The 11,815-nt window shown below is 39.5% G+C and overlaps 1 protein-coding gene across 1 annotated transcript; it reads left to right on the top strand.

Moving 5' to 3' along the window:
- Positions 1–4,104: 4,104 nt before the first annotated feature.
- LOC119509027 (vasculin-like protein 1) lies at positions 4,105–6,845 on the top strand. Its single transcript, XM_037802824.1, has 2 exons — positions 4,105–4,594; positions 5,166–6,845. Exon 2 carries the CDS (start codon positions 5,335–5,337, stop codon positions 6,754–6,756), a length of 1,422 nt encoding a protein of 473 aa, XP_037658752.1. The 5' UTR covers positions 4,105–4,594; positions 5,166–5,334; the 3' UTR covers positions 6,757–6,845.
- Positions 6,846–11,815: the final 4,970 nt, after the last annotated feature.

The following is an 11,815-nucleotide window of genomic DNA, read 5'->3' as shown; positions in this document are numbered from 1 at the left end:
AATCCATTAATGGAGTCCTTTAAACAGAATGAAATTCAGAAAGATAGAGAAGAAGCCAAGGGATGTAAGAAGCTGAAAGTTAACGTAACTCAGAACAGTAGGGAGAGGCCAAGAGAGGCCGCCATGTGCATTGCTATCTGACAGAAGAGCCAAGGACCAAGGATCACTGGCAGCCAGCCCTAGAGTGTCACAGTTTTTGGAGAGAAAGCATCACCTTGATGATACCTTGAGTTGGACTTTTCCCAGTCTCAAAACCATGAGCCAATAAATTCCCATTAAGCCAACCCATTGCATGTTATCTGCTTCAGCAGCCAGGAACACTAAAACAGGATTCCACCAAGACAGAAAGCAAGGACCTAAGAACGCTGAGGAAGAAAGAATGAAGAAATGAGGAATTCATGAAGAGAATCTTCAGCTATCACAGAACCTAGAATTGGAGTTTAGATCAATTTTACCAAATTCTCAAGCATAGAGGAGCTTTCAGCCAATCACTGGAGAACATTGTAAAGAAAGATATTGTGAGCAAAGGGCAAAAGAAGAGAGTGCCTGAGGCTATTTCGTTACCTCAGGCGCATATCTGATCTGCCCATGTTAGTTGTATAAATAGTCCACCAAGCACTTCTGGCTTAGATTTACTTCCTCCCACCACAAAAACTGATATGTCTTATCATAAAACCAATAAATATGGTTATAGATGTTGCTTCCAAGTTCGTCTGTCTCAAGTTCTCCTGGGGCAATGGAGTCATGCTTTAAATCTTTTATCTGTTCTTGTGCAAGAACACCACTCTGGAAGTGTTTCAAGAGAGGGGAAGGGAATAAAAAGAAGAAAGAGGTCAGGAGAAATGCTGAAGAGAGCTAAAAACAAACAAAACACACACGTACAACCAAAAAAAACACAAATGCTCCCCTTTGCCTAAAAAAGTGGGACAGGCTGACATACCTAATTCTCCTACATTTGGATTTTCTTCTACTATATTTTGAGAGAGGAGAATGGGTAACCATTGTCTGGGCAGTAGAACATTATTCTTCTACCAGAGTCAATGAATTTATTGGCTTAAAATGAGAATTCCAGGAGGACCAAAATTATGCCATTTTTCTCTCTTAAAATTTTTCTCTTTCATGTTTGTGTGGAGTGGAGGGGGTGGAGTACAGGGCTCAGGTACAAAAAGTTAACTGTGCTTCTGGTATTTTTGTTCTGTACAAGGACCCTATTTTGTTTTGGTTTGGTTTGCTTTGGTTTTCCTACTTTGTCCCTAGTTCCTCGTCCCATTTCCTCCTAAGAAACAAGTACACAAACACACACATATATATCTTACATATCACATATATAATACTTTACGTATGTATATACTTTATATGCATATCTATAATATCTTTGGTTTTTGATGTATATATATTTTAATATATATAAATGGTATTGTGCTATATATTTTGCACTTCTTTTTCACTCAACACTGTATTCTTGAAATGTGTTACTATGGTAACTTTAAAATATGCATAGTATTCCATTTTAGTGATTCACTACATCCACCTGGTCTTCCTCCATGTCCTCACTGCAGAGTCCCCAAATGAACCTCCCTGTCCCACTGAAGTTGGCAACTAGATGCTCTTTGACTCTCTCTAGAATCAAGTCTAGATCTACCCTCCCCTCAGCTGGCACCTCTGCAAGTCTATGTGGATTAGTGGTGGTGTGATGCAGGCTGTCATCACTGCAGGGTATGAGACTACGGTCACCATGACATTTTCAAGCTGTAACTAGTGTGCACATTCATTTGCTATAAAATCTGCCTAGGGTGTAAAAAGAGATACTCTAATAGATCATGAACAAGGGGGAGTATGCCTTATACTAGGAAACTGAGCCCAAAAGCCTAAATATGTTTTTTAAATGTTGAGTTAAAATTAAAATCTGACAAATCTAAAAGAAAATGCACAATTACCCCATATCTTCCTATTCTACTGTAATTAAAAATCATTTGGGTGTTCCTAATTTATCACTGGGTCTGAAACATACCTGTCAATAAATGAGCAATACAGGACCTGCTGTTTGTGGAAATGTGACATCATTGCTCTCCTTGATAAAGGAAATGTAGAATATGGTTTATTAAATATAAAAGGCAATTGGCTATTGTTGCCAATGTCTTTGAGAAAAGATGGACCTGGAGCTGGGAAACTTCAGTTCAATTCTCATCTTTTCTGGAGTTTTGGGAAAGTTAAACAAGTTACCTATTTATGAATTTCTCACTGATTGTTAGTCTGAAAATATCTCTGTATTTTTGAATTGTCACACAATATTTGTTACTCCTTTCTAGAAACACACAGTCAGAAAAAGAGCTGTGACATTTTGAAAAAGCTTACATCAATAGAAAGTTGATCTTTACCATATTGTGGAAATAACTTTCGCAGCATTTAAATTTCAAAATAGCTTTGGTTCAATGCCACCTTCTTCTTGATATCTGAGCAGCTGATTGATGACTTTCAGGGTCAATGTTATTGGTATGTTTTCTGATTTATATGCCTTCTTTGGGCATATTGCAGTGTGGCTGTTAGAAACAGACAAGAATAGAACCCAAATTAGAATCCTTGAGTTGAGTTTTCCAGTGAATTAATGTGTTTCTGTTGGTTCATCCTGTCTAGGCAGAATAGCCAGATGTCTTGCTTCTCTCTATTTCCTTCCTAAGATTCTAAGTCCTTCACTTTAATTGAATATCCGTTCCTCATAGCAGAAGCTCCACTTAGATGCCAATCAAAGGGATTTGTGGGTGTGTGTGTGGGTGGGTATTTCCCATTTAGAGCCCAAGTCAAGCTTTAAATCTAATAGAAATGTGGTCACTTCTCCCACATAATGCTCATTATTCTCTTCCAGGTTCCTGAAACCACAGTTGCATGAGACCTGCCTATCTTTCTTACTTGAATCTAGTGTCAGATTTGCAGATAATTCCTGGCCTCCAGTTCTGATTCCTACACCTGGTTTATAGTTTGAGTTTGGCCTCTCTTTTTGTTTCTTTGGGTCTTAATGCCCTTCCAAAATTTACAATCTCCTGGGCCAGCCTCAGGCTGAGAGATAATGAGTCCCTTTTTTGTAGGATTGAAATGTGGTATTCAGGGGCAGATATCTCTGCCCAATCATCTTAATGAGTGCTTCTATTCCCATAGAAAGATGCTCCGAGGGAACATTTGTGACAAAATCCCTAATCATTTTGTTCAAACAGTTTAATTTTGTCTATTTTTTAAATCACTGCATTCTTACCTAATGGTTTCATTCCTTTTGTACACTTACACATTCTGCTAATTGTCATTCTTATGCATATTTAAATCACCTGGTACTTTCATAATTAGTCTTCAAAATATCTTTTTTCCATTCTATTCTTATTTGCTTTTCCCACTCCCTTCCATTTCATTGCTGAGTACTCTGTCATTTTATTTCCTTTTCTGAAGGTCATAAACACTTGTCATTTTCTGAATAGCTTTGTTTAGTTCACTGTTAGCCTTTGCCAAGAAATCCTCCATTAATTGACCCTTGCTTCTTGGTTTTAAACAAACACCTTTTTGGAATGAATTCATTATATAAAAGAGATGTCATTATCCTCAGAGTTTACAAATATATGAATTAGTATGTGATTACAAAGTACCAAATTTAAGAAAACCTGAAATGGAAGTTAAAGAAATTATATTGATCAGAAATAGATTTGCTTTGCTGTAAAGAAAATAAAAATCTTCTAATAATATGCCAACCTGTGTTTCTTTCTCTTTCTCACGTTCACACACATAGTATATTGTGCAATGATAGCTTGTGTGTACATATGTGTATGTTCCAGCATGCAGGGAATCAAGATATCTTAGAAGGAACATACATTTTGTGACTGTATTATCTGATATACATTAAACCAACTGCCAATTACTCTGTACCCTTAACTTCATAAGAAAGTACCCTTAGCTATATTTACTTTGGTTGCAAATAACAAAACCCTACTCAAATTAGCTTAGTAAACAGCAACAACTAGAACAAAACCAGGAACATGTATGTGCATGTGAATGTGTGTGTGTGTGCACCTGTATGCATGGGTGCCTGTGTATGTGTGTATAAAGAAAAGATGCAGACCCTGCCCATCCTGGGCCGTGTGGGCTGGGCAGCCATTTTGGGAAGAGCTTTGTTATGGTTTTGGACTAGCCACCTCTGCGGGATCTAGGAGCTGGGGCCGCACCTTCAGACGCCGTGTCTCGGCCTTAGCTGTAGGCCCGCTGTTGCCGGAAAAAATAACTGTGGACTTTTAAATGATTTGAATAATGATGGAAATGGATCCAAAATAATAAGACACTTCTCTACTGAGGCAGTAGAAGATTCTTCATTATCACCTTCCTGTAGCTCAATTCATTCTTCAGGAGGGGGCAGAAAAAGAGAAATACAGGAAACTGAAGAGAAGGAAACCACCCTTTGGAGCTGTCTTCCTCCTCAGTAACCCCTCACCCTCTGTCTTTCTACTTGTTTTAATTTTGCTCTGAATTTGTAAATAGTGAAGACCAAAGAAATAGAAGATATATTTGGAAGCTTTTACCAAGAAATTGCCTTGAAAGCTGCTATTCCGTGGAGGGGAAAGTATATCAAGTTCCTGTCTGATTTTTCTTTTTTTAATAAGATTTCTTACGTCCTTAGGCTTTGAAGAATAAGATATATAAATACATATCTACACACTTTTTTTAGCAGCTGTGTAATAATGAGATTTATATTTTAAGGGCTGTGTCATGTGGCTATTTTGCCACTGCAGTTGACTGCTCAGAAGATCTTTTCTAGTGCTTTAAAATTGTATTTTCGGTCCATCACCTTGATGACATCACTTGTCCACACGAGCCCACCTGTCTTTCTAGCTATGACCTTGTTATGAACTTTGTTTGCACTCGCTGTGCAAATGTCCATGTATTATCCATTTAAGCAACATCACAGTGCTATCACTCAAGAAAGTTGCATGAGGTGAACATAGACATAGCTCTTTCCCCTTCCCCCCCCTTTTTAAATGTGACAAATACCTTTTTATGTTCCCCTTCCCCTTTCCCCTTCCCCCTTCCCCCTTTTGGGAAAGTGTCAGGAACTAGATAGTTTAAAATGAGCAATTGAGGGGACTGAGAGAGTGATCCACACGGAGCCTGGCTTCTTTGTGCTTCATCACAAGGCGTGCTGCTGGCCAGGCTACTTAAGCACCCTTTTAACAAGAAAACCGCGTGGGAGATCCAGCTGGCAGACTCAAGGAGTTCGGGAAACAGGACCACAGAGGTTACACTCTGGGATCCTGGCCATGAGGTTGGATGCCTCACCTTGCTGAAAAGAGACACTGGACCTAAATGGCGCAGCATGACTTTGTTCCTGCTTGGCTAAATTTCTCAACACCACAGTCAGTTAAGTCACCTACAGCCACCTTTGAAAAACACGGAGAGCACCTACCCCGAGGAGAAGGTAGATTTGGAGTGAGCCGTCGCCGTCATAATTCTTCTGATGGCTTTTTTAACAATGGACCCCTACGAACTACAGGAGATTCCTGGCACCAGCCCTCCCTATTCCGTCACGATTCTGTGGACTCTGGTGTCTCTAAGGGAGCATATGCTGGAATCACAGGGAACCTGTCTGGTTGGCATGGTTCTTCCCGGGGTCATGATGGCATGAGCCAGCGTAGCGGGGGTGGCACAGGGAACCATCGCCACTGGAATGGCAGCTTCCACTCCCGGAAAGGCTCTACCTTTCAGGAAAAGCCATCTACAGAGATTAGGGAAGAAAAGAAAGAAGACAAGGTGGAAAAGTTGCAGTTTGAAGAAGAAGACTTTCCTTCTTTGAATCCAGAAGCTGGCAAACAGAATCAGCCATGCAGACCTATTGGGATGCCTTCTGGAGTGTGGGAAAACCCACCTAGTGCCAAGCAACCCTCCAAGATGCTGGTCATTAAAAAAGTTTCCAAAGAGGATCCTGCTGCTGCCTTCTCTGCTGCATTCACCTCACCAGGATCTCACCATTCAAATGGGAACAAATCATCAACCATAGTCCCAAGTGTCTATAAGAACCTGGTTCCTAAGCCTGCACCACCACCTTCAAAGCCCAGTGCATGGAAAGCTAACAGAATGGAACACAAATCAGGGTCCCTTTCCTCTAGCCGAGAGTCTACTTTTACCAGTCCGATCTCTGTTACCAAACCAGTGGTACTGGCTGGTGGCGCGGTTCTAAGCTCTCCCAAAGAGAGTCCCTCCAGCACCACCCCTCCAATTGAGATCACCTCCTCTCGTCTTACCAAGTTGACCCGCCGAACTACCGACAGGAAGAGTGAGTTCCTCAAGACTTTGAAGGATGACCAGAATGGAGACTTCTCAGAGAGCAGAGACTGTGACAAGCTGGAGGATTTGGAGAATAGCACACCTGAACCAAAGGAAAATGAAGAAGAAGAATGTCATCAGAATGGCCTCGCTCTTCCTGTTGTGGAGGAAGGGGAAGTCCTCTCTCACTCTCTGGAAGCAGAGCACAGGTTATTGAAAGCAATGGGATGGCAGGAATATCCTGAAAATGATGAGAATTGCCTTCCCCTCACAGAGGATGAGCTCAAAGAGTTCCAGATGAAGACAGAGCAGCTGAGAAGAAATGGCTTTGGGAAGAATGGGTTCTTACAGAGCCGTAGTTCCAGCCTATTTTCCCCTTGGAGGAGCACTTGTAAAGTGGAGTTTGAGGACTCAGACACGGAAACCAGTAGCAGTGAAACATCAGATGACGATGCCTGGAAGTAGGCATATAAATGCTCACAATTAAATCTGACCAAGTAAATTCAGCCTCTGTGTTTAGGGAGTATACAAAAGAAATCATTCTTTTCCTTTTCCTTTTCTTTTGTTGTTGTTGAATACTTCATGCACAAGGGAAATAATCATATCCCAAAGAGAGCGATTGGCTTGTTTAGCTTTTGTTGTTGTTGTTGTTCCCTGTTACCTGCTTAATAGAGAGAAGTTTGTGTGGTGGGAAAGATTTTAATAATATATATTTACACACAGACAGAATATATGGGGCGAGGCACAGATGGGAGCTGGCATTGCAGAGAGGAGGAGACAGTGGTCTGCAGCAACAGCTTCTACTATCAGCCCTTGGGGCACTCACCCCTATGCTCAAGCAATCATTGTCAATGACAAAGTGACTATTGAAGTTATAATTGTATTAAATTAATGCTAATAATTTGGATATTTTTATTTTATTTTTGGCTGCTCGGGTAACTAGCCCTTAACCAAGCATATGTGGTTTTTCTGTTTTTTTCCTTTTTGGGTACAGCTATAAAATATTTGGATATAGGAAATGTTGTGTTATTCTTGCAGCCTTGATATTCAGGGTGGATTGTAAAATATAAATTTTTGTGAGATTTCAAAGATTAAGATTATTTTGATAACATTATTTACAGATTTAAAAGATATGGTTATCACAAGTCTGTTATGAGGGGGAAACTACTGCATAAAATAACTTAGAATAAATATTTTGCATCAGTAAAAAAAAAAAAAAAAAAAAAAAAAAAAAAAAAAAAAAATAAAGAAAAGATGCAGACCTAAGGCAGTGGCTCGCTCTTTCTGTTGCTCTTCCTTCCATTCCAGCAATATGTTGTTTCTTGTAACTTGTCTTTTTACATTTACTTCATGTGGCTCTCTTTATATTAACTAGCTTTCTCTTTTCCATGTCCCCTGGAAATTGGCTGCCCTATATCCCCTGAATTCATATGACTTTCATGACAGTCGCACTCCTTATGGAGACTAAAACCAGAATGACTAGATTCTATACTCCTAGGACAGAATCCAATTAATTTAACTCAGCCTAAAGAAACGCCCAAGTAATGGCCTCTTGACCCAGTGCTCCCTAGCTATTAATGTCCTAGCCATTAATGTCTCGCTTTGTGGATGATCCTCAGACTACTGGCTAGATCAGGGGACGCTCATCAGCATACCCTTTTAAATAATATTGTATGCTGATTGACATTGCAGATGTTAATTTTTAATATTGAGGATGAACTGGATGGGGGCAATACAGGGTCTCTCCAGTGGCAGTTGATAAATATGTATCTCTGCTAGGCTAGCCTCCTGAGATAAAAATACTACATTTACTCCCTGGGACAGCTCTAAGCAGCCAAAACTCTTGCCCTTGCCCTATTGATTCTGGAGCAAGTGCTGAGAAGTGTTTTCTCTCTGCTGACTGGAAGAAGACTGAAGGAACTCGCTTATAAGACCCACGTGCTGCTGAGATGGACTCCAGTACTTTACGCCCCTCTGTTAGCCTGTATCAGCTACCAAGCGGTGGCTGGGATTACAGGGCTTCCCTCCGGCTAGTGACTTCCCGAGCCCCTTACTGTCCAAGAGGTGAAGTCCAGTTTAGGTCTTTGGCCATCACTGAGATACTTTGCTGAGACTGTGTGTCTGTCCTTGGTCTCCTTAACAATGGCCAGAGGGATGAGGTCACTTGCTACAGACATGGCTAAAGCAACGATGCTTCTGGACAGTTATGCTCTGTGAGCGAGGGAGGACTCAGTTTTCTGAAAGTTGGGACATGGATTAAGAAGATAACAAAAAACGTGTCTATCACACATACAAAGATAGCAAGCTCTATTTCATGTATTGAATAATGAACAGCTAGAAGAAATGTTAGGAAAGATAACAGCTTATAAAATGGTGAGTCCAAATGGTACATGAGCTCTCCTAAAATCAACCTTTCTGCCAGGAAATGCCAAAGAGTTGGCCCAGAAAGATTTAACTATCCACAGTACCCAAATCCTTTACTCACACAAAATTCATATCCAAGTATTTATTTCAGATCAGAGTGTTTTAACATTTGGTTGCAGGTGTTTTTCTCTAAAATACACTTATAAGCATCTACTATATTCTAGGCTCTGTGCTGGGGTTGGAATGGATGCTACAGTCAAAAGAATGAAGGTGAGATACCACTTTTGCCACATCCATAGAGCGAAAATTAAGAAACCAGTTACTAACATGCAGTGGCAGGGATTTGGGAAGACAAGAAGTGTCTGGCACGGCTGGTGGCAGTATAAATTTCAGCAATCAGATTGGTAATCAATCTGGCAAAATTTAGTGTCATTAAATATGCATGAGCCCTAGTGTCCAGTGATATCACTCCTGACTCTATATCCCAGAGAAATTGTTTCACAAGTCTCAGATGTTTAAAGAGAAATGGACAAATACATTCACCATGGCCAAATCCACTGCCCAGGAGCAGCCTGCATACAATGACAGTTTGATGTAGGGGTATAAAGGGATATAAAACTACTCATTCACTCAGGAGGATTAAGAATAATCCCTAAGCTTCTGGTGGGTTTGACTGAGGACTTGAGTATAACTTCATCATTGTCCTCCTCCTCCTTCTGCCCAGTTCTGCCATCTTCCCTTCACTTAGTTTAATCCTAAGAATACTCTCTAATAACTTTCCCATATGCTACTCTTCATCTCAGGTTCTATCTCCTCTGGAACCAGGCTGCAGTAGTATCCATCATTCATAAAAAAATAATAAAGTATAAGTTCTATTTTAAAAATGTGTCCAAATCCTTAGCTCACAATGCCTATGATATCATGTAAAATATCCCCTATTTCAAAAAGCCTATATAAAAATGTTGTGGACTTTTCCTCTATAGAACTACTTCAAAGATTCCTCCTAAAAATGTGTTATCTTTTAAAAATCAATTTGCTGCTGATATTTATGTAAAAATGAAAGGTAGGAGAAAAAAATGAGCATTTATTGAAATGTGTGCCAATTATACTCTGGGTACTGTACATATATTATCATGTGTAATCTTCACAACATTTGGATATGGTTGATATTTAACCCATTTATTTCTTATTTCATTATGTAAACATCTGTCAAAGGAGCTATACTTTGAAGCAAAAGAAGCTTAAGCTTCAGGCTTGCAACTTCCATGAATGTTTTGCAAGGCTCTTGAAGGCACCATAGCACTATGCTTGGTTATATACGTAAACTTTGCAAAAATGTGATTTTTAAAATTAGTTTTCCAAATGAAGGTCCCACAAATTATATAACTTTCATATCCAGCAAAACCTGGATCTGCTCCTGGTGAAGCTCTTGTTTTGGATTTCCGCATCTTGGCCCTATGCTCAGTCCAAATTAGGCACTGGCTATGACAGTCAGCATTCATTTCACTCCACTGATTTTTGTGTAATTTGTTTGAAGTTTTGGGTGAGAGCTTAATTTCTTTTATTAGGTTTGCATGGCTATTCCTCCAGGATTTTCATTATTTTTTTTCAGAACAGAAATACTGGGGCCCCTCATTATCAGGATTTCCAGGTTTTCAGCCTCAAAATTTTCTAACCTCATCAATGCACTAGAGCAAGTTGATAGAATGTGAAGAAAGTTGGCCAGCACACCAAAGAAATGCAGCCAAAAACTTCACTTTGACCTCAGGGTTGTGAGAGCAAGACTTGAAAGTGATTCTCTCTAAGCATCAGTCTTATCCCATATTAAAAAAAAAAAAAAAAGCAGTTTACAGCCAAATCTTTCATCCAATAGTTTGCTCTTGGAATCTTTCATTTCGACTCAACAATTACCCTATCCCTTATGACTAGAGTATGTGGTCATTTTCACTTAAAGGTGCAGCACTGATTGTAACAGTAATGGTGAAAGCTGACTTAAAATCACTAAATGAGATATATGGATGTATATATCACTAAAATTAAAGAAAATAATAATAATTCATGACATAGTCTCCTAAAGCAGTTATATATTTGGATCAGCCTTGCTTCTATTGAGCAAGATATGATGATGAATACAATGACGAATGAGGTTGAATTTATAATATAAAAAATAAAGGTTTTTTTTTTCCATTTAAAATTAAGTATTGTGCTTAGATTACCTAGGTTTTGAACACATGATATAAGATAGCTTGTCTTAAAACCTTTCTAATTGTTTGGTAAGTATTCATTTTCAAAGCATATGGATATAGTTTAAACAACTTATTTTAAAACTTAATCCTTTTATCCTTCTTCCTTTCCATTCTTCCTGCCTTCCCTGTTTCCTCCCTCCCTCCCTCTCTTCCTCCTCCCCTTCCTTCCTTCCTTCCTACCTGAGGGGATTGAATCATGTCCCCCACAAAGACATGTTCAAGTCTTAATCTGAAATCCTGAGGGTGTGAAGCCATTTTTAAATAGGACCTTTGAAGATGTTATTATTAAGGTGTTGACTCATTTGTGAATAGGATCTTCAGTGATATTATTTAGATGAAGCCAAAATGAATCAGGGTGGGCTTTAATCTGTATGACTAGAAGTCCTTAGAAGTCTTTAGATTCTTAGACTGGCACAGGGGAAATTCAAATGCAGTCAGACAGAAGAAGTCAAGAATTAGAAGCCACAGAGAAAAAAAAGAGCTACCATGAGATGGAAGCCAAGGACCCCCAAGGACAGTAGCAAGACAGAACCAGAACTCTACAGACTCTGTGAGAAAATGTAGCTTGTTGAGACCTTGAATTTGAACTTTCAATCTCCAAACCTGTGAGCCAAATAAATACCCATTGTTTAAGACAACCCATTGTGTGGTATTTGCTATAGCAGCCCTGGTAAACCAGGATTCATTCTTTCTTTCTCTTTTCTGTTCCTTTCTGTTTCTTCCCCTCCTCTCCCCTTTCTTCTCCTTTCCTTTCTTTTCCATTCTTGAGGGATTTTGCTAGGGAGACGCTATATTCTAATTCCTTAGCCATAGACATTGCTCAACTCCACAATCTCTCCAATTTTCATGAGCTGCCATGATTATCTCACACAGAGTTTGGGCCTATCCCCACCATTTGTTCCTGTGGCTAATAC

The sequence above is a fragment of the Choloepus didactylus genome, chromosome 14 (genome assembly GCF_015220235.1).
Source record: "Choloepus didactylus isolate mChoDid1 chromosome 14, mChoDid1.pri, whole genome shotgun sequence".
Classification (NCBI taxonomy): Eukaryota; Metazoa; Chordata; class Mammalia; order Pilosa; family Megalonychidae; genus Choloepus; species Choloepus didactylus.
This window is presented reverse-complemented; position numbering and strand designations above follow the sequence as displayed.